At 36.6% G+C, this 23,989-nt stretch overlaps 1 protein-coding gene across 5 annotated transcripts in view; it reads left to right on the forward strand.

Annotated features, from left to right (window-relative positions):
- Positions 1-23,391, forward strand: part of ATE1 (arginyltransferase 1) — an 82,880-nt gene extending 59,489 nt beyond the window's left edge. For 4 of the 5 annotated variants that reach the window (XM_010564663.1, XM_010564662.1, XM_010564661.1 and 1 more), the window contains 2 exons: positions 1,658-1,778; positions 21,848-23,391. In XM_010564663.1, coding sequence (XP_010562965.1) covers positions 1,658-1,778; positions 21,848-22,026 — 300 coding nt within the window. In that variant the 3' untranslated portion in view covers positions 22,027-23,391. Of the gene's footprint in view, positions 1-1,657; positions 1,779-20,144; positions 20,205-21,847 lie in introns of all 5 variants that reach the window. The other variant, XM_010564664.1, reaches the window with a different exon arrangement.
- Positions 23,392-23,989: the final 598 nt, after the last annotated feature.

Below are 23,989 nucleotides of genomic sequence, written 5' to 3' on the forward strand. Positions count from 1 at the left end.
TTGTTTTAATTTAATACAAAAATTTGCATTTAATTAAAAAAAACCCCACTAAACCAACAACAGTAGTTACAAGTCAATCATGAGTGTTTTTCAAATGAGAAAATCAGAGTCATATAGACCCATTTTGGAAAGATACATCAGGTATTTGACAAGGTTCAGCATGAAACTTGGTGGTTGTGGGGTTTTTTTTGTGTTTGGTTTTTTTTTAAGTGGACAGTTATGGCTGTTTTTATCAGAGGTAATTTTTGTATTTCTTACTCAATAATTTACAGTTGATGGGAAATACATAATAAAAAAAGTTAATTCTCCTGTAAATATTGTGAAGAGTTGAACAGTAAGAGAATAAAAAGAATTGGGAATCTGCAAACATTCAAAAAATGGTTCTTCTCATTTTCCAAAATTGGGAGCTGCTGCATAAGGGTGTGTCTAAAAGAAGAATAGCAGAGCTTGTGAATGTAACTTTTAAAAATGTGTAAAAAATAGACTGTAGTCACAGTAAATATCTATGTCCTTTCCCAAACATTGGGCAGCTTCATTCAAGGCCAGTTTGCCTTTTTTTGTAGTAGATGTTAGAAAAAAAATCAACTTCATATCAAGGTGATCATCTTCATTACTTATTTAAAGTAATTGATATGAAGAACTCTTAATTGTACCAACTGCAGTGTGACTTCATACAATGCTGTCTTTTAACTGTTGCCTCAAGACCTGTATAATTGAGATCCTTAAACTTTTTCATTCTATTTACTGTATGTCTGTTTTTCAAGCTGATAATGTGAAATAAATTTTCAGCTTAAAAATCAATTTGATATTGCTACCATATGGCTCTGAATGTTGAGACGGTATGGATTAAGTGAATAATAGCTCAAAGATAGATTTTTTACTTAAGTTATAAGCCCGTGAATAATCTTATTTTAAATCAAATGACTATCTGATTAGAGGAGATTATTATTGCTGAGGTGGTGATTTTCTGCATAGCTGAAGGGAAAATAATTATGGCTGTTTAGTTTCTGGGAATGTCTGCAAAGAATATCTCTTTAATAAATCAACAAAAAGTGGTAGCATTTCACTATTCATTACCTGTAAGCTATTCCAGGAAAAACTCCATGAATTAAAAAGAAAATGTTACTATTTAAGTACCAATGAACAAAATGCTCCATCACTAATGCGATAAAAATAGCATCCTGCTTACTGTTAAGTGGGTTTTTTTTCTATTAGATTATTTTTGGTCTCCATTATTTGCTAGAATTACCAACACTTGAGACGAGCTGCTTTTGGAGGTGCTGAGTTTTTTAGTGTCGGCACCAGCTCAGCAGAACTCTAGAGGATAACTCAAATACAGAGTTTCAGTGAGCAAAGCCAAAACTTTTCTAGTTCATCTTGGATACTGTAAAAATGTGGTATGTTAATTTTACATTTTCTTCAAGTGCCAAGGTTAAGTTTGTATTAATTTCAGCACCATCTCAGGAATAAAGAAGTAAGCCTGTGATTTCAATGAAGCTGTTTCTGACTCATTTGGCATAGATTAGATTAAAACTATTCCTTGTTCATAGGAAAAATCTGGGAAGATGTAGCCAGAGTGTTCTTGTGCAACTGATATGACTACTCTCTTTTTCTTTTCTTCTTTTTTTTTTTTTTTTTTTTCTTTTCTTCTTTCTAGGGTCAGTACAGGCCCTCTGACTTGTTGTGTCCAGAGACATATGTCTGGACACCTATTGAGCAATGTCTACCACTGCTTGAGCACTCAAAATACTGTCGATTCAACCAGGACGTAAAAGCAGGTAAGTTTACAAGTAATTATGGGCCTATAAATTGTCTGCCTTGTTTTTATAAGGTATTGGTATCATCTGCTGCTGAAGCATTATGGAAATCTTATCTGTAAACGATAAAAAGTGTAAAATTCACAACTCCTCCAGCAAGCATTAGCAAATAGAGAGTTGTATCTTTTAACATGAAATAAGCAATACAAACTTTAAGTACATTCTGTTTTACAGACTATATGTAGTTCAAATTTAACACACATTGCTACTTTTCAGATAATGATATTTGTTATTCTGTGCATGAACAAAACTGATCAAATAATTGTTCCTCCCTTACATTCCAGTCAGATGAATGCATAAAGAAAGGAAATTAGAATCAATACAGGAAAGGGAATGAAAGGGCTGGAGAAGCTTAAAGGCATCAAGTGCTTTTGTTAAGAAACAAACTGGCAGATTTAATTTAACAATCTGTCAGTGAATTTGAAGAATACAATGAACAGCAGAAACACCTTAAACATCGTGAAGTAGATGGGACATATTTTTACATTCTGTAAAATAGGTACTTAGTGATATGCCAGCATAGAGTGGTTGAAAATATTACTGACCAGAACATAATACAGCAATGATACTGTAAAAGAATGCAATCAAATGGAAAAAAATACATATACTTGCTTTAGCTACTGACTCTGTTGGCCGATTGCAGGCCTTAAGGGAGCTGTGTTAGAGAATGCTTGGTGTGGTGCTTGGGTAGAAAGGAAAAACTGATTAACTTTTTTTATGAATTGCAAAATGCTGGATATTCTGCTCTTGAAATTTTCTCTTTCTCCACTGAAAAACAATTGAGAAAGGTTGTGGTATTATTCAGAGATGTCCGTGATTAAGCTCAAGAATACATAACACTACGGTCTGTTTCTAGCCATCAAAATACAAATTTACCTGTCTCTGAGTTTGAGTAGTCTTCAACAGCTGCTTCTTTCTTTTTACTTTTCATGGCTGTGGTTTAATACAATTTTCATTCACTAGCTGGTTAACTGTTAACTGTTGGAAGGGCAGGATGTAGATAAATGAAAGGAATTTGAAGAGAGATGACCACTTAAGCAAGATTGTAAGCTTCTGGAAAAGCCACTTGAGTTCCTTGCTTTTCCTCATCCTGTGCATGTTACCATTTATGCTGTGACTTGGTTGCTCAACTGGACATTAAGATAGTAATTATTAAGCACTACAGTAATGAGGTTTAAATAACTTTCTAGATATAGATAATGATTAAAAAGTTTTAGTAGCAGAATTACTACCTTAAGTGTTCTGTGCAAATAGAGAATGTTCTTTAGGGATTGTGTAGGTAGCCGTGCAGTGGGGTGGGAAGTAGACTGGGGAGCATGCTTGGATGCTCTTTGAAAAGAGTATTTATCACCATGGGAAACGCTCAATGTGTGAGAGATTTAAATGGGCAGCCCATCATGTCTTCATCAACTAGAATCATCGTTAGATTGGTGAGAGGAAATTGGAAAAAAATTACAAAGGTAGGAGGAAGAAGGGAAATGGTTTGGGAGGCCAGCGGTGTTCAAGATACTCTTGTTGTTTGGAAAGAAAAGAGTGCATTCATTTAAGTGCAAAAATGACAACTAAACTGCTGCCTTTGAAGGTGTTAGCCCTGTACAAGCAAAGGGGCATCATCCTCTCAATTCTGTGAAATTCCTGTGGCATACCATGCATTTGGAAACTCCAGGATATAAAACTTTGCATCATTATCAGCACAGAATATCTCACTCCAGACACTACTGGAACTGTGACTTATGTCCTGTGGTTTAAGGAAATTAAAACATAGCTACACGTTGAAATGAACTGGACCTGCTGTGAGCTTATAGTCATTTGAGGTTTAAGTAGTTGCTAGCTCTAAGGAAGCTATTTCTCAACAGTAAAATCAGTTTTCCTTCTTACTTCTTTACTCTCTACAATAGTCAGTAGTATGAGTTTAATGAAGTTACAGTGTATTTTAAAAAGAGCAATAGGAATGATTGTGTGCTTTATTCCTTTCGAATCAGCTTTCTATAATACTGCCCATAATGATGTCAGTTAAGTAGGTCATGATTTATCAGGAGTGGGACTTCGGACGTAGAAACTGAGGGCAGTAACCAGATCCAGTAAACAACTGGGAGAAATAGTGCTACTTGCATTGCTGCCTGGGGCAATAAAACAGTCACTGCAAATGGTCATCTTTTAATAATGTCTGTAATGTCAGAAAGTTTCTGAAACATTACCTCACACTAGTTTGTTCATCATGTTTGGCAATTTTTGAACTTCTGTTCCGTCCCTTTAAAAAAATTAAAAATTTGCCTAATAAATTTACCAGTTGCAGGTTATGAAAATGCATTATAGAACAGCAGCGAATGCTACTTCAGGAGAGGGTGCTATGCACTGTGACCTTCCAAGTCTCTGCAATATGAAAAGGATTTCTGACTATTCATATGCATTACATTGCAGAGCTCCTTCCTATAATCAGATTTATTTTTTCTTCTCTGAAAAAAAAAGAAAAAGGAGATGCTTACAAAAAGTAGCAATTTTTTTCTAAAGTATCAGCAAATATTAATTGATATTTGCAGAGAATTTTTGCCTGTTTTGCATTATGTGGTTGTCCCGAGCTTGAGCATTTTCAAATGGTTTTAAAGTGTATTGTTTTCCATCCCTGTCTCCTCTGACGTCTAATACTTCTGTTAACAGTTGGAGAATAAAGAAGAGAGGACAGAGAAACTATTAAAGTTCTTAACTCTTTATACCACAGAGATAAGTCTAAAAAAGTGTCTAACAGTTAATAACTTTAAAAAGCAATCATAGGAACCATGATAACTTTTTATTGTTTAGAATGGCAAATCATGGGTGCCTGATGTTTGAAATAGGTCCAAGTCTTTATTACTTCTGGCCAGTGTAATGAGATTCGACCTTACTTAACCTCAAAACACTCCAGTCATACAGAGACAACGAGGAGGTCTTGTGCCAGCTCAAATTTGATCCTTAAATAAACTGCTAGTAGGCTCTTTATGTGCAGTTCTTAACATGTATTGAAAAACATCAGTTACTTCGGAAAAAAAAAAATTGCATAGCATCACTCAGCATTCATGGATGAAAGGTTATGTTTGTCAAGCATTCTTGCTTTTATAAATTACCAGTTTTGCTTAAATTACTCATGCCTCAGGACAGATTTTTCATTTCTGTTGTCTGTTCAATTGGAAAAATTTGCAAGACCTGCATGGCGCCATCTTATAAATACGAGGTTTATTAGCATTCTGATGTGTTTATTATTAACCAGTGGTCAGTCATTTACTTACAAATAAATAAGCAGTTAGTGAGGTAGGGCAGTAATAGAGGCTTTGGATATTGATGCATTCTGAAAATTGAGATAGTGCTGAACTTCATTTAACAGGCCATTAGCTGTAAGTACAGGTGGAGTTATGTTAAAGAAACAAGAAGTTAATTAAAAGATCGCTCTGCAGATAAGTACTTGTCAGTGACTTTGACAACATATCAAAACTGATGAGCAAAATTCAGTCACATGATAGCATCTGCTGAAATATACCTGGGCATAGACTGTCTGTCACACTAGTTAACTTCTCCTCTCAAAACCAGTCTTCAGGGTTTTATTTCGTTGGTAGTACTTTCATTAACAGCTTTGCCCATGGAACAAATGCAGTATGAAAAGAATTACAAATGCTTTACTTGGTATCTTGGCAATACTTTTATCCTTCCACTTTCCCTTTTTCTGAGACTAACCCAATGACGTGTCTTTTTTTTCTAACATCTGTTGAGATTTTCAGTTTGTTGCTCCTGAGAGAGAAGCCTGTGAAAAATATCTTCATGAAGTAAAATCTTTATGAAAATCTGCTTTTGAGATGGTAATTAAATTAGTGGGAAACTTCAAATCTTTCTTCCCATCAGCAGTGGACTGTCAACACCTTTAAGAAGCAACTTCAGATAAGGGCAGATTCAATCCCAATCTAAAGTTGTGGCTTTAAAGACTTCGTAGTTTTCTAGCCTCCTGACTGGGTCATGTAATGTGGGGTGTGCCTCGTGCCAACCAGGGTGAACAGGGTGCTGTTACCAAGTGAAAAAGCTATGCTTGGTCTGAATTGGTAGGCATGGCCCACAGCAATCTTGGTGGTGCAAGCTGCTCCCCACCTTCCTGTGTCAGCTGCTTTGAGCAGAAGCTTTGAGTAGTGCAGATCAAAAGGGTCTTTAGTGCTTTTCTTTTTTCTTGACTGATTTGTTTGCTGAAGCTGATAAATTGGCTAAGCTAATACACATCTGTTCAACTTCCTGTATATCTAATAATAGAGTGAAATCAAAATGGAATCAAGTGGAATACATTAATTAAAATGAAAGTACTTTCTCTAGCGTTGAAAAATACACATAACAAAGGCATACATAGACTCCTCTGTGTTGTCTTTGTGTGTTCTTGGAGACAAGACACTCTTTGCTCCAGAGAGTACAGTCTAAAACAAACCACGATGTATGCAAAAGGATGGTATAAAGAAACAGAGAAGCACTTCTGGTTTGTCTGGTCAATTATAAAATAGATTATAGTCTATTAATAGACTAAATAGTAATAGGCTAAACTGTATGGGGTTTTTTTGTTTGTAAACATCACAGTGGAGAAGAGTTTTGAAGAAGAATCTAAGGAAGTACATTAGTTATCTTTTAGAGTTTCTGGAGAAATCTTTCACAGCATGAGAGGTATAGGAGAAATGAAGAATAGGGGGAGACACAAAGGAGTTTCCTTCAAAAACAGGTAAACTGGTCTGGGACATCAGATCCCATAGTCAGAGGTAGAGCTCACATTACTGCCTGCAGGTGCTAGGAATGAATATGGGAGTGAAACAGACTCTGGAAAGCTTTAGAAGTGAGGTCTGTCTGATGTGATCAGGGTAGCTGGTAGAAACATGCGTGGAAAGATGGGGAAGTAAATTTTGTGGTAGTTCATGTAGGTAGAATGGTAAGAAGAAGGACTTGACAAGAACAGAAGAAAGCTGTAATGGTGGGATTAAAACTTGAAAATCTAGACAGGTATTTGTAGAGATGAATAAGAGAGGCTGTTTTTTAGATACACTGTGTAGAAAGAAACTAGATCTGAAAACCTGAAGACATTACGAAGCCAAAGTCATATGCCAGCAGAAATTTGCCAGTGCCTAACAATTCAGCAAGCACCTTCCTCTCATTGTTCTTGATGCAGACCAGACTTTGCATCTGCCATCTCCACACAGCAATAAGGACCTTGCTTCTTCCAGCAGAGGAGTGGAAGTCCTTAGAAAAATTTAGGCTTTAGACTGTTTCCAGCTGGTCTGAGCCAAAATGACGATAGGCATTGGAATCAAAAGAAGATAATTTGTCTTTTCTGTGCTTTTCAATGATCTGTCTGCAGCCACCCAGGAACTGGTGAGGCTATGTCTACACAAAAGACAGATGTTGAAATCCAGAAAGTCTTATAAATTGCCTCATGTTCACATACAAGTCTTAACCATCTGAAACTCCCCCCACCCTCCCTCCCCAGACCAAAACAACATTAAAATCAGCGCCTGAACTGTCCTTTCCAGGATTATTAGTCCAAGGATCAATGCCAGAGTCCTAGGACAGTACACATATCTATGCAGAGGTCAGAATTTGAAGTGAGAGGTCTCACTTCAGGCTCACAAGAATCACTCTGTAATAACTCCCATTCCATGTATTACCTTATGAACAGAGTTATGATACCAGATCACTAATTTTTGAGTTACTGAACTAAAGAAAATTACTTAAGATTTCCAGTTGACTTCTATAGTAGTCTTCTAATGTTTATTGCAAGTTTTTACCAGATTTTTAAAACTTCTAGGAATACAAGCTGAAAAAACTTTTTTTTTTCTTCAGAAATACATCTTTCTCACATATTGCAGAACTAACTCCATTTTCTTTGCTACATACAAAATGAAAATTTTCACAGCTTTGCGGCATTGTTATTCTGCTGCACCTAGTAAGCTAGAGTAGTAAAAAGCAAACAATATTCCCAGTATTTAATAACTTCTGAATCCTCTTATTAGTGTCATGATTATGCATCTTAATGCTTCTTGGAAGAAACTGAAGGTTATGAGTTCTAGTAAATCGTGGTGAGTTGACCCTGGCTGGATGCCAGGTGCCCACCAAAAGCCGCTCTGTCACTGCCCTCCTCAGCTGGACAGGGGAGAGACAATATAATGAAAGGCTCATGGGTTGAGATAAGGACAGGGAGACATCACTCACCAATTACCGTCATGGGCAAAACAGACTGAACTTGGGAAAATTAATTTAATTTTATTACCAATCAAATCAGAGTAGGATAACAAAAAATAAAATCAAATCTTAAAAAACTTTTCCCCCACCCCTCCCTTCTTCCCAGGCACAGCTTCACTCCCAAATTCTCCATCTCCTCCCCCCCAGCAGCGCAGGGGGACGGGGAATGGGGGCTGGGGTCAGTTCATCACACGTTGTCTCTGCTGCTCCTTCCTCCTCCTCAGGGGGAGGACTCCTCACTCTTCCCCTGCTCCGGCGTGGGGTCCTCCCCAGGCTGCAGGTGGAGATCTGCTCCCCCGTGGACCTCCCTGGGCTGCAGGGGGACAGCCTGCCTCACCGTGGTCTTCCCCACGGGCTGCAAGGGAATCTCTGCTCCGGCGCCTGGAGCATCTCCTGCCCCTCCTTCTGCACTGACCTGGGGGGCTGCAGGGCTGGGGCTCTCAGCGGCTGTTGTTTCTGTTGCACAGATTTTTTTTTCCCCTTCTTAAATCTGTTCTCCCAGAGGCACTACCTCTGTCACTGGTGGGCTCAGCCTTGGCCAGCAGCGGTGGGTCCGTCTTGGAGCCGGCTGGCATTGGCTCTGTCGGACACGGGGGAAGCTTCCAGCAGCTGCTTACAGCAGCCATCTCTGTAGCCCCTCTGCTACCAAAACCTTGCCACGCCAGCCCAATACATAAATAAAACTTAGAATTCTTACCCAGAAATCTGCAGGCTTGGGCAGTTATATTAAACTGTGTTTCTTTTAGAAATAGATTTGTGTGTATGATGCTTTGACTAGAAAAATGTCGCAACTATTTCAATAATCTTGATTTTTAGTGCTGTGTTTTTCAGAACATTTAATTTCATGTACAATTTAGATACTATTATTTGCTAATAAAAAGGATGTATTTCAAACATTTTACATTTATTGTGAATGTGAATGCAAGTATTTTGTTGATTTTTTTTTTTTTCTTTTTCTCCCATCAAGTACAGAGGCTGTTTAATTTTAAGATATATTTTTAAAATATAGTGTATTAGCATGATACTGGTCTTATTTCTCCTCCCCCTCACAACAGAAAAGCCATGATTACATATTGGCATCCATAAAGTGAACTACGGTTGCCATTTGGTCATGTCTGATAGTTTAGATCCCTGGCAAAGTGATGTATATGTGTAGTGGTGCATCTTTGAATCTAGTCGGATGGATTAATGCAAAAGACAGTATACATTAATGTTTATAAGGGTAGTGTGATGTGGCTTAATGTTTATAAGCATAAATGCACTGAACTTCTTGAGACGATGAAAATGTAGTCACAAAACTATCACAGATGGAAGACATTAAACAAATTGTTTAGAACTGTGCAATCATCTGATTAGGGAGAAATTGCTGGTCTGCTGTGAAAAAACTGCTGTTTATAATTTTTTAAGGATACAGTGTTGTGTACTTTGGAGAGTTAGAAAACAGCTCAAATTCTGATAGATCATGTACTAAATTCTTCTAAAGAACTAACTTTCCACTATCTTATCAGAGCTATAGGTAATAAATTTGAATTCTATAATCAAGAATAAGGCAGTTATTTCTAGCAGCTCCTCTAGAAGAAACACATCTTACAAGTTTGTATCTGTTTCTAATTAAGTTTATAAACACTTAGAATCATCAGAATGCATATTTCTAAATCCAGTGTGATCCCTGAGCATACAAGATATTTAAACAATGAAGATAGTGCAAATAAGGTGTAGCCAGGCAAATTTTTCCCTCACTTTTCAGTATATTTGGATTAAATTGAAATGACTGGCATGGGGTTTTAGCCTCGGATGCAAAAATATGCTCAAATTTTCCAGTACTTCTGTAATTAAAAAGGTAATGTTGTTAACTTAATTTGTGGGTCCTAAACAACTGCACTGCATAAATTGGCTTGTGGGTTAGAAATTACACTGAATCATCAGCCCTGCAATGGAGTCTCCCAAAACAATCAATTGCAAAGACAGAAAGGTCTTTAAACCGCGATTTGAAGTATGGTCATAATATGAACTCCATTTTGTGTTGTTCTAGCAAATCTCAAACTTTGCTAAATATATGTGATTTAAAATTTTGTATTTATTGATGTTCTAAATATATCTGCTTCTGACATACATGTAGCAGAGTAAACCAATGTCCCTCAAGAAGCACCATTGCCTGACTTCTAGTGTAGTTCATGAAACATTTGGCTTGGACTGCAGAATTCCAAAAAATATGTGTTAATCCAACATGACCATCACAGAAGTTGTGTAACGAACAGATGTATTTTGAAATTACATATTTTTTTGAGGACTTTGCTTGAAAAATAAAGATATCCTGGCATACTTTACTTCTCCTCACATTGAAGAGATGAATCTTATATGCTTGTGTGCTCAAAGTACTCCTTCACCATTTGAATGTTGTGACATTTAATTCTCTGGCACAATAATTCTGGGTTTTTTTGTGACTGGACCACAAGTGAACTCATTAGTTCGTAAAGATTCAGGGGAATGCGGGGAAGGGCAAGGACTGCCAAATTCTGTAGGAATTATTTTCCATACTCAGAAGGTGTTAGAAACACAAGAACAGAAATTAAAAATTAAATAATGTGGGATAAGTAGAGAGATCATGCAGATTTATTTCATGCCAAGGATAACTAGCATATGGGATTAGTTCCAAAATGTGATAAAAGTTAAAAGCTGTAATTAGGTGCAGATACAGAGCAGCTGTGGAAGTGACACCACAGGCATGTGCTGAGTCCCAGCGCAGCCACACGCTACCAGTCACCACGGCAAACTTTTTCCAGGGTCAGACTTTTTGTAATGATCCTCAGTGCCTCAGAACATGTTTACTCTCTGCTCGGGTGACATCATCCCGACTTCTTACGTGGAACATAATTTGATTCCATGTTTTAATTAATTTAGCCTGTGAACTGATTGCTGTAATCTGATTTATTTAGCTGATAAGCTACTGCCAATTGCTTCAGTTTTGCCTATTTCGTGGAAATGCTTGCATTTGTAATTCTCAGCTTGACTCTTGTATTTGTTTTTTTTTCCTCCTCATATATCAAACTTAAGAAACACTTTGCTTTGCCCTCTTTTTGAAAGATCCTCTTAGTGCTTTCTGCCATTTTAACTTCTATACAGTTCAAATATTTTAATAGTCTTTAACTTTTTTACTCTTTGAGATTTTTTCCTGTTTCTGTCCCATTTTTTTTTTTGCTGTAACTCCCTAAAGCATAATCCTGTAACTTTTGTCTTTCGTACTATCTTTTATTCCATTGGTTTTACTGTCATTGTAAGCTTGGGGCTCAGTACTATGTTTTGCTGTTGGCTTGAAGTGTCATTAAATCCTGTGACTAAAAGTCCCTGGAAGTCTGGTTGAAAGTGGAAGTGCCTCCTGGGAAGCCTTCTTGTGGAAGTCTGAAGTCCTCATTAGTTCTCCTTTGCTATCAGCTGGCTTGGGGTCAGTCCCATGGGAAGATTTTGCTTCAGAAAAAGAAACAAAGCTACCAACATTTTTTATTCTTTCATAAATGTGACGAAAATAATTATATGGATATATATTTATAACATAGAATTTAAAAAAAACCCAGAATTACTAAAATTCCCTTTATTTTAATTAATATTTCTATCTCAGCCACAAAAATATTTTTAATTCCCTGGAAACACGGTTATGATCCAGTGGGTGATGATGGTCTATGAAAGTTAGGAAGTGTGTTTTCTTAATTTGTCTGTGCAGTGCAAAATGACTCTAAAATATATAAAATGAGGCAGTAACGCTATTCCTCCTTTGTTAGCCCTTGTAAAAATAATGTGACATGAAAAATAAAGTCTGAAACACTTTTACATGTCAAATGTCAGCTTTGCAATCAGTGGAAGTTGCAGAAATTCACATACTGGGAAGGACAGTCATGATTTCATCTTACACAGGCACAAAGGTCAATACATCGTCTTGGGAACTGTTCATGGTACAAAACTTAGACTGACTCATTAGTGTCACTTTGTAGTTAGAAAATTACTGATTTTAGCAGAGTTGAGTATTTGGCTTCTTAGTTAAATCTTACTAAATTACAAGGTATTTTAGCTACCAGTTGGAATAAGAATGCAGTTTGTGTATTGTTTCTGTTTTTTCTTAGGCAGAATATGTTCAGGAAATAGATCTCTGTTTGAGATGTCAGTGTAGTTACTAGTTTTAAAGTTCTGCTAGAGTTAGTAATGAGGTAAGCATTCTGTCTTTATCTAAGAAAAATATTTATTCATGTTTTTCATGAGAAATGAATGAAAAGTTTCATTCATCCCTAATAGGAAGTGTTTGTGTGGCAGTTGCTTTCCATCCCTCATCTCTTCTATTTAAGATGCATCCCTGATTTAGTAGTCTCAACCTTTAATTCACAGATTTAATGGTATGTTTAATGTGTCTCTCCCAACAGTAACTGAGTCACTTTTGATGATGTTCTTGAGATGACAGGAAAGATACGTGTGCAGTTTTAATTCCCTGTTAGCAAGTGAATTATAGAGTTGCTTTCATGTGCTGTTTCCAAGTGCTCATTGGATTTTGAGCATTATTTTCCCTTCTGTCTCTAAAGAGAAATGAGGAGCTCAAAACACGGAACATTCTTGTGCTGTTCTGAATTACTTGGATGCTTTGATGAACAGAAAAACTCAGCTAACAAAGGTTCTGAGATGCATCTGATGCAGGATGAAGCTTGGTTAGGCTCATCGATGCTGACCCAGAGCAAATAAACCTTCCCAGAACCCCGTGTGATCGGAGTCAGGCATTAGAAATCCCTGCAGAGGCCAGCAAAAGTGAGTTGGTACATGAATGAGCTTGTAAAACTTTGACCTAGCTAGTTTGGGTCTGCAAAACTGCCTTGTGCAGTCTGCTGATTGCCTGGGTGCTGCAGTCGCAGAACCTGGTTTAGGGCAATTATCTGCAGGGCCATGCACAGAACTAGTGTCTCACAAGGTTCATGCATTTAAAACCGAGCTGTACCTGCTGCGTTTCTGCTTCTGGTCCTTGTATGCATGGTGCATTTAAACTGAAGGCATAATTAAAGGATATTTATAACAAGAAAAAAGAAAAAAACCACAAAAATCTCCTGGATATGCAGTTAATATTCTTCATTGGCAAGTCACTTTCTCATTTCTTGTATCTGAAGTCATCCAGAATAGTGTCAGAGATACAATTTCAAAAGAATTGACTAGTTCATGTTGTCTTCTGGAAGAGCATCTAAAAGTGAAATAGCTTGTCAGCTTGCCATCTACTAGATTATATTCCTTTTTTTGTGTGTCTTAGTGTCTTGACTGGGAGGCACTGGATAGTGTTTTCAGATGGGAAGTTGTTCAGTCTCATTTAACTAACGTTTTCCCAGGTACTACTGGGTTTTTTTAATAGTGCACCCGAAAGGCAAGTTCTTGGAGAAATATCAGTATCATTTAAATATAGCCCTTCGGTAGCCATTTCTCAGTCACCATATTTCAGGATAATAAATTGAGGTAGGTTAGAATAATTGTATTATAAGAGACCTCCTCATCAATAAACCGGGAATTTTATACTTATTGTTCTATGTGCATCTCTTTCAGATGTGTCCAAAACACTGGGCCATACTTAGATTTTAGTGTTAGGCAATGTAGTCAAAGGATTGTATTTGCAGGTAAGCCAGCAGCATTTGCAGGTTGCTGTGAATTACAGCTGAAAACGAGAACTGCTATGAATTTCTGAATTCACAGGAAATGTTTTCCATTGGCCCCTATTCATGTTTACTACTAGAATAATAAGAGTCAAAACACAATAAGTTATTGTTTCCGCGTGGCACAGCAGGGTTAGTGGATTCTGAATGCGTTTTGTCAAGTGATTAGTCTGCTTGCTTCTCAAGATTGAATTGCAAATCATAAACCAGTTGTATGACTTCAGGCACAAAGCCCAAAACTTTTGTTCGGAAGATGTCTTTAGGATTTACCCTTGTTGCAACTCCCTGCCTTTACCTATTTTAAGGTTCCCTGTAAGTTATACTTGTAAAACTGTAATTCTTCTCTCTTCATGTTTTAAGGATCATTGATAATATTTTTATAAAGTGCATTTTTCCCCTTAGAAATGTACTCTTTTTGAACAGTGATTTCAAAAGTTCCTATTTTTTTCTTGTTAGAGTAACTGCAAAGATTTGGCTGATTGAGAATATCCTGAGCATTTTACTGTACTTCCTTTGTGACTTGTGCTTTCTGGTTCTAATTAAGATTTCTTTTCATTGATTTTTTTGTTGTTGTTGTTGTTGTTTATGCTTCATTTTAACTGTACTCTTATTTTGGTTCGAGTTAGTATTTTTATACCCCAAGGAATACTGGTCTTTAATATTTCTTAATGTATGAATCTAGTATGAAAGAAGCAGTATGAGAAACAACACGTTTCAACTCACTGTTTTATATAAACGTTACTATTAATGGATATTGCATATCTTGTCACTGTGTATTGTTTATTTTGTTTTTGAGGATGACTTCATATGCTTTGCTTGTGAAGGAAAAGAAATAATGCTTTAAATTGAGTAAGAAATGAGCTTAAATTCAAAGGTCAGATACATTAGACTTCTGGCTGAGGTGGAAACATTTTCTATTTCCAGTAATTAATATCTCCTATATTTCAGTCATAAGATTTGAAAAGTTAATTTGTTTTCTTCCTTTTAAAGTTTCTTTGTTTTAAAATCATTCATCATTAACTGTGACAAGGTCATGTAAACCAGATGTAGCTTTTCCTTAAAAAAAATTCGACAAGGCTGTAGTGTCTCTCAAATAGATTAACATTGCCGTAGTGTGACCAGAAAGGGATGGGTGCTTCTTTTGATCATTTTTACACCTAGTTTGAAAGCTCAGGTATCATGAAACTTTTTAACTACTTGTAAATTGAGTTTTAAACCTGTTATTTTTCTTTGATTTGGAAAATGTGAACACTGTGTTCATCTTTAAACATGATGCAAGTCCTAGCTGCTTCAAAATTGAAAATTAAAAACCAAGAACGATTTGAAACAAAACCAAAAACCAAGCATAACCTTTGGGTTGTCAGTCTGAAAATACAGCAGTTGTCAAGTGTTAATCTTTGTACTTTTTTTCCCTGTGGATTTAATACTTAGAGGTAAAACCACTTTTTCTGAGATTCCATTTTTAAGCAAAATGGAAACTAATTTATAATGTGAGTTATTTACGTGGGAGTTTTCTTCAAAGACTGCTTTCAAAGTGAATCACAGGTTTCAGTTAATGGCACGTTTTACATATTTTAAATTTTGAATTAGGACTGGTTCTTTTCCTGTTTCCGTTCTTTCTTCCACTGTTTCATCCTGCTATGGAGAAAAAAATAAATCCAGGTTCCCTGTGTAGCATGGATGCAGAAGCACAAAGTGAAGATGGCCAAATATTTTCTTTGTTTCAGTGGGTTTAAGTAGCATTTAAGGTAACTGAAACTTAGATCAGAAACAGCGTCTTTTCGGAGTTTAGTAGGAGTGCCACGTTTCTTTTTTGAATTGGCAATACCAGACCTCAGCAAGGCTTCATACTAATTCTCAATCCATTCTGTACAGAAAACGTAAGAAATATTTTCCTGGGACTTATGTGGGCTCTTCTGAAAATTGGCAGTTGTCCTTTTTCCTATTTAAAAAATAAGGAAGTCAGTAAATTTGTCACTTACTTTTAATTATTTCTTCACTTATTTTCCTATAAGTGGAAAAATGTACTTAAAAAAAAAAAGTTAGCTTGCTTGCATCTCTAGATTATAACCCTGACAAATTTTAAAATGTCATGTTTGTGAGGAGTGTATTAAAGGGGATGAGGAAAGAGGTACCACTGACTGAGCACCCATCACGCATGGCTCTAAAGAGCAGCACAGAACACTGCCGCTGCAAGCTGTCTTTCCAAATCAGTATTGATCAAAACCAGCTTGACCCAAATCAGTCACCACCGAAAAGCTGGTTTAGTAACAGTTTGCTACAAAACCCTTTGAACCATCGCACTTTTTTGAACGCGATGTTGGCTCCAAGCCTGTGTAGAGTTGCAGCAGGCTGTTGCGCAGCTCGCTCGCCGTTCTGTGCGTCTCAGTTGTACGGCTTTGCACGTGCTTACCTGGCTTTCTGACAGATGTAGCTGTTTTTCACTTCAGCTTATATTAGGTAGTAATAATAAAGATTAATGCATTTGGAGAATGAAAATATTTGGATATCGGCTTCCCAAAATAATTTTATAAAAATGCAAATCAATTCCTATGCTGTAAAAAAAAATTTCAGAACATGAAACCTCGAATTTCCATGTAAAAGCACACTTAAGCCCTTTTGCTATTACTGTGAATAAAAATGGTGAAATAATTCCTCCTTATTTTATGTTGGGATTTCAGCAGGAATGCACATCAGCGTTTGAAAATCATGTTTTCGTTTTGGGAGGGAGCTTGTAGTTTTGGGGGGAAGTTGGTTTGGGTTGTGCGAAGAAATAAAAAGTGAATTGTACAGGAGTATGTCAGACTTTCTGCTCTTCACGTTCCTCCTAGTCCCTTGAGTATAAAAGCATTTCTGGAGCTGATTGCTGGATGGGGCTGCCTTTGAAGACCACTGCTGTTACTTTTAGCTTATTACTCAGTGTCGGTCAGCAATGTTGCCTATGCTTTTGATGAAGGTGCACGTGTGTAGCTGGGCCAAGAAATCAAACCAATATCTGCCTGACACCTGCCAAGACAAACCATTGCGTAGAGGGTCTTTAGATCACTTCTTTTACTTTGTTTTTTACCGATACTTAACATATCCAATATGTTTTGTTTTTTCAGAAGAGAAATCCTCCATGTATAAATTGCATTTAATAGTGACATGGGAGTGGGAACAAAGAATTTCAGCCCCTCTTTGCAATCCTTGCAAATTCTTTATGGGATCGCAGTGGCAAGGTTGAATTATATATGAAATCTCTCCTATATTCAAATTTCAATAGACGAACACTATATAAAAAAATCTGCTGTTTTAGGAGTATAGGAGAGAAGAGAAAAAAGTGACAATTTATTCAACAAGAATTCAGCTGTATTTTTAGCTTTGAGACTTACAGGATGATATTTTGGTAAAGAAAGACAGTTGGCATCCGCAGTTGCTCAGTTTCCTAAAATGACAGGTACTTTCAATCTACAGAATTGATTTTTCTGCAGTTTAGGTTTTTTATGTCTCTACCATCCAAACTATATTGATAGATATAACTGAATTAAGGGGTAAAACTTTACATGTTTTGCATGTCAAGTGACAGTGTCTCTTCTGTAGACTACAATTAATCAACAGTTCCATGAGAAGATGATCTTCACAGAGGCAAAGTCCCAAGAATTCAGATGGACATTAGCAGTATTGTACCTCCTTCTAGTACTATTGCTCATTTATAGCGCTTTGTTAATAGAACTGCTTCCACCAAATTCAGTCATTTCAAGTGATAAAGATGAAGTGTTTCCAGATGTGTCAGGAGAGAATGCACAGAAATAGATAAATGGTAAAAAATTGTAAAAAAACATAAAAATATGTTCCAAGACCCAGTGATATTTGCTTAGTTGAACAAAATGTGGACTTACAAGAGGATGGATTCTACAATATTCTTAAGAAGCAACTTGCGACGTGAGTTGCGTGGCATAGTCTTTAAAACCGTGGCTTACAAGGTCCGGTCTTAGCCATACTGGGGTGATGGCTAAAGAAGCCAGCCTTAGAAAATTAACTGACTATAAATTGATGAGGCATCCAACAATTATGCACTTGCAAAAGAAATTTCCTTTTCAAACCCGTGATTTTCTCTTTTTGTGGCTTATATAAATTAATGCACCAACTACTTGTGAGGCGAAGCAGAGGTTAGTGGGAGACTCGGGAGGTATAAAATGAGGAAGTGTGAGGAGATAAAAATAAGCTTTTTTAGCTTTTTAATGATAACAATACTGCATTCAGTAATTACGATAATGATTAAAGTTGCACTAACTTATTGTTCCACTATCTGATCAGTCTGGGTCTTTCCAGAAATGGAAGTCATTAAGTGAAATTTCTTTAATAAAGCATGGAAATAATACTTATTGCTAGAGATGTTTTTCTTATTTTCAACAAGTAATTATCTTTAATATAGCATATGATCTCATTTTGATTTGAGATTGCTTCTGTATCCCAGCATCAGTCACGCAGAGAAGGCCTGTTAGAATTCAGTTGGCATCTTCTTAAATATAAAGTGAATGTTATCATGTGCCACTCAGCAGGAGCAGGTATTTAATTTTTCTTTTTGGGGGGTAATTTCTTTTTTAAACAATGCTGATACCCAATCTGCTTTTATTTTCCATTAAATTCTCTTTATTCTGCTTAGGTTTAAATCACGAGTAAAAGGAGTACTTTCCTGAATTCGTATGGTGTTGCCTTCAGAGCAGTAGCAATTGAAAGGTGGCTGAATTTTAACTTATGGGTTTGTTATTATGGTGACACAAGTTCCTATTCGCTTGCTCTAAAAGCTTAACTATGTACCTGAGATTATTTTAGTGATACTTAACATTTCAGTAAAAGGTTTGTTTTTCAGCTGGAGTTTAAATTATGTATATTTAAGTACTTTTACAGAAGGTTATTTTTCTCATTAAAGTTTTTATTTTGGGGGGAGTCAATGGAAGAATGTTCACTAAAACAGGTAATCTTTGTAGACATTTGGACTATTATTTTTCTGCCTTTCAAACCTTATTTAAGGAATCTGGAATCAACCTTAATGTGCAGAACAAATATAAATACAGTCAATCAAATGTAAGTTTGCAAGACCAAACATACCTAGCTTTAAACTTTTCCTGATGATAAACTCATTGCCAAGTCGTCTTATGCACAGAACTTACTGTGTTAAGCTTAAAACATGTCTGAAGTATTCATATTACAGTGATTTTTTTTCAAGATATTGGTATTTTCTCAATTGCTCTGGGAGAGCCTTCTCCTGCCTGAGGGCTGTGTTATAAACCTGTGCCACAAACCTGTCCAAGAAAGGACTGATCTACAGCATGGCTTGGCAAGCCTTACTTCTCCCCAGAAAACACTTGGCTGTAGTGCTTAACAAATTTGCTAGAACGCTGGGTCATAATAACAGTTTCATATGGTTGTAGAGCTAGAGCTAACATGGGCCTGATTGCAAGCAGGATAATGCACCAGCTGCACTTGCGGTAATGTGTAAAAGTGGAGTAAGGGTATAAATGCTGAGCAACAAGAACAGAGTTCAGCTGAGCCAGTAAGGCTATAGTGAAACCAAAGGTACAGTAGCTTTAGTTACTGTAAGAAATTGAATCTGGGGCCAGGAACACTCCAAGCCAAAAGATGAACTCATCCAGAGTATCAGGCTTCAGTGTTATTTGAAAGCAAGAGTATCAAACAGTGAGTAGTGAATGGCTTTGAAAGTGCTTTTGGCATGAGACTATGAAGGCTACGCTTGGCGTAAATCCATTTCAGGACACAAACTTATAGTTGGCCTAGAGGTGCAGTAAATATAAACTTTCCAATTTAAAGAAGTTAAAATAACTTTACACTTGTGTCACCTCCAGAAGCTAAACTTGCAAATTTTTCCTTGGTGAACTTTCAGAAAGGACGACGATGTAATAGAAGAGGCAGTAGGGCTTGGTAGTAAAAACAACCTATTGGGATATCAGAAAGGCGTTGGCCACACATCAAAAACCTAACGGATTTCAAAGAGGGAGAGAAAGCCATAAAGTGTTTTTGACTTGGTGTTTATCTAAAGCAATTGCCAACAATAATTAGTGGAGAATGCAATCTTAGCAAGTACTATTCAGATTTTCTTCCTTCGAACCACGTTTTCCTAGTTAAGTCTCAAGAAATATATTGTGCTTTCATGTTAGGAATCAAAACACAGATAAAAGTAATGAAGTCATTCTAAACTTTGTAAAGCAGGCTTCATTAAGTTTCACATACTAAATTCAGGCAATCAGCAGAAAAATGTTTATAAGCCATTTCTGTAGATGAATAGGGGGAGGTTCTTAAGAATGTCTTGCAAAGAAAAGCATTTCATGACCTCCCTTGTCTTTATTAAAGCCTAAAGAAGGCCCCAAAGGGAGTATTAAGCTTTTCTGTAGTAAGGGCTACATTTGAATAGAGATTTGTCTTTTAGATTTCTTCAGATTCTTCCAGACAAGTTGTTTAGCTTACCTGTGGCAAGTCTAATGAGCAGGTATGTAAAAAAAAAAAAAAGGCAACAGGACTTGGTGACCAATTTGCTTTCCAGAGCTGGTGTCATATCCTCTGCACTTTGGATCTATTGCCATTTGTGAAACTTGTTGAGAAAGTTCTACCTCTGTTTATTCTCTTATAAATAAAACCTATTTTTGCCCATGAAGTAGCTATTTGAATTATCTGGTTTTCCACAGCAGTTGGTTTGATTTTGAGTCAACCGATGATCAGCAGAAGGCTTCATTGCGGGTGTTGTAAGTGGGGAATGGTATAGAGTGGATCCTGTTCAGATACTGTTCAAGGAGCCTTAAATAGTCTAACCTAAATGAAGCAAGTACATGAACAAATAAAATATTTTAATTTGGGGCAGATGCAGTACTTAAAGCTAAGCAATTATACTTACCTGTGCTGTCTCTTCAGTCAGAATAATGTCCTGATGCCGAAAAAAGGTTGAATCTTTGCATAGTTTATGTCCCCAAATGCTGATGTTCTAGAAGGCATCTTTTCTCTGTTACTATTTGAATTTATATGGTTCTATTCTCAAACTCGTATTTCAGATTCTGTGTTTAAGTTGGCTCTTACATTGGTGGCTTTTTAAACCTGAAGTTCAGAAAAGTCCAAGACTTCTTTTACCAGTATTTTGTAACAATTTTATTAATTTATCCTGCAATGGCCTTGGGTGTGTGGCATGTTCTCTCACTTTCAGAGTTTTCTAGCACTGTAGAGCCAATTTTTCTGACACGCAGCAGCTATATAACATTATTATTCAGCAATAGTAGCATCAACTGGATTCATAAAAATAAGGAAGTTTTAACTTGTTCAACGATGCTCTTATGTGTATGATTCTGGTTAAATTAAGTCACAGGGGGTCTGTAGATGAGGTTAATAAGATTCAACTGTGGTGTGTGTATCTTTGAAAGCTTGAGGAATTACGTCGTGCCCACCCAGCTAGCGCTTGCACTGCTAACTCTGTTGGTCTGCACAGCTCGGGGATCAGACTTGAAGTAAGGGCATTGTTTAACTAGAGAAACTCAGAAACCAGTATAAATGAGGAAAAAAGTTGGGGGCTGGAGTGCCAGGGAGTTTCACCTGGGAAGGTAGTTTATTGCCTGATGCTTACCTAAGGCAAACGGTGTGGAGACTTCTTGCTGGTTTTAATACACTGTTCACAGTTGGGGAAAGGGAGTGCGCTGTGCTGGTGGATTTTGTAAGTGGTGTAGTAATTAAGTGCAATATGGCAATAACAGCAAGTCTCTTCTGGTCGGTTGTGTTTGAAAGTATTTCCCAGTTAGGGTTTCACTTCTGGCAGTGAGGTCCAGCGAGCATTAAATGAACATGAATTTTAAAATACAGCAGTAGAGGTATTTTCAGAAATGCTATATATCACCATTAGGAATGTGTGATGCATGGTTTATTTTTTCACACACCACAAATACAGTTACTTTGCAAACTAGGTTTTGTTTTCAACCATGAGTCAAGAAGACTGCTCTGTAGATCAGCTCTGCTTTCATCTGCTGTTCATCTGTAGGTTAGTTTTATTACTTCTTGCAGTTTTCATTATGCATACTGAAGTTAGTTGCATAAATTAAGATCATATGGACAATACACATAACTAATTTTTGTGTTCTCTGATTCCCTTTGCAGTTGATGAAGGTCGTATTAAGGAACTGGGCAGAGTGAGAGTACTTCACAAGAGAACCGTGATGCCTTACAGTGTGTATAAGAAAAGAAGGAAGGGGCCAAGCGACGAAGCCAGTGTTCAGCAATATGCAAGTTTGGTTGGACAGACCTGTTCAGAAAGAATGTTGTTGTTTAGAAGTTGAAAAATCATTAAATGGGATTTTGATGGCACTACATTTTATTGCACTGCCACTGGATGATATGTGCTATAGTTTTGTGTTAGTATGCCTACTCAAATAGCAGTATGAAATACAGGTATATATCTAGGCTTGTGTGAATACATGGTACTGTGTTTAAAAGGCCACCTCCAATAAAACTTACAATACAGCAAGACTTTAGCGATACAAGTTTAGAAAAATATGCTTGCAATATATTTTAATTAAGTAGTTCTAGCCTTTCTATGCATTTTGAATAATTCTAAGTATCTAAGGAAAATGAAAAACAGGTGTCTTTTTTGTAGAGACAAAGATTGAATAAATCTAGATTAACAATAATTAAATTACAAATGTTTTCAAATAGCACCTTGGATATCTGTTGTTAAAAATTGCCATGAAATTTATGCTCGCATTTGTATGGTCCTAAAGTCTTGCAAGAGAATTGAAACGTGCTGTTTCCTTCTAATGTGAAATCTGGCATGGTTTAATTTTGTTTCAGTAGTATATTTAAAAACAGGAAGAAGTTATTTTCACTGCACATTCTTCATTTGTCTAAAGTAGTAGGTTAGTGTCTGAGGTCCTAGGGAATGTAGGAGGTCATAGTAGATTCTCAGTGGCAGGGGATGCAGTGCTTTGGAAAACTTTCCCCTTTAGAGATGAAACGGAATAGTTGCACTATAAATATACCAAAGATATGCAGCCAAGTGGCACAGTGTTTTTTTGGTATAAGCCTTATCCTTTGTCTAAAAAGAGTGGGTATTTTAATGCACTTCACTAATGTGAAATAGAGCTTGGAAGGTTTATCCTATAGCTCTTCAGTGCACATTTCAGAACTATGCTAAAAAAAAAGACATGAGGTACCACTGCTGGGTTTTGTTGCAATTTTTTTCAGCAGAATTGTATAGGAAGACTTAAATATCATATTCCTGTGTTTTTACTGACTGTTGTGTTTATGGTGCAGCAGCTCACCAATTAACATCTTTAATAACATTTTACTAAATACTTCTGTTGGAAACACAGGAAGTCATGATGCTTTCCGAATGCACTTTATTATCTGATGTATGAACATTGTCATTAGTAGTCTGTGTCCCTATCAAGTCATACAAGTTATAGGAATTTGGGGAAATAACACTCTTGTATAATTCAGTAATGTATTATAACATCGTAACAATACCAATGCATTTGTGTTTCTTATCTTCTTGGATAGGAGCTATTTACCTTGAATCAACTTGAAGTTTCCTGTTAAACTTTGAAGAAAGATTCTTATTCAAGAATATATGTGTAGATGTTTTTCCCCAGAAAGGAACCAAATTCAATTTTACCATCTGAGGGTTACATCTCCTGTCATTCATGGGCTTGGGGTTCAAGTGCATTGCAGATTTAACTTTTTTTTTTTCCATATCTGTTTGATCATTTTAATATTATTGATATAGAGTACAGCTTCAACAGTAATTCTAGAAAGTAATTCTATGTTTTATTAGTTCGGATGTATTGTATTGATCTGTTCCCAGTCTCCAACAAAATTGGTTATTTCTGTCAGCATTATATCTGGTACATGTTTATCTGGTACCAAGAAGTTTTTGTATACTGTACAGTCTAGTTTGTCCATGTCTTATCTAAACCTATGGCCACAGGAGAACCACTAAATACTACTTATAAACATTATTATAAAGAGTTCCTTTCTGTGGAGAAAATACCCTTGCCACTCAGTGAAATGTCAAATAGTATAACATTTTCTGCCTACACAATGTGTTGAAAAGCGGTGATGCCCATACGGCTTAAAACCAAAATAAACGAGAAAACCTTTTTATATGATATAAAATCAGCTAATGGGCACAGAGGAATTCCAGTATGACTTGCAAAATCTTAAAGATTATCAAAACCATTTAACGATGGCCTCGCTGTGCTCCTAGAGAAGTTAAAGTTTCTGTTAAATTGCAAGGGAGCAGAC

Source organism: Haliaeetus leucocephalus, unplaced genomic scaffold (assembly GCF_000737465.1).
Source record: "Haliaeetus leucocephalus isolate CR32 unplaced genomic scaffold, Haliaeetus_leucocephalus-4.0 Scaffold184, whole genome shotgun sequence".
In the NCBI taxonomy this organism is placed as follows: Eukaryota; Metazoa; Chordata; class Aves; order Accipitriformes; family Accipitridae; genus Haliaeetus; species Haliaeetus leucocephalus.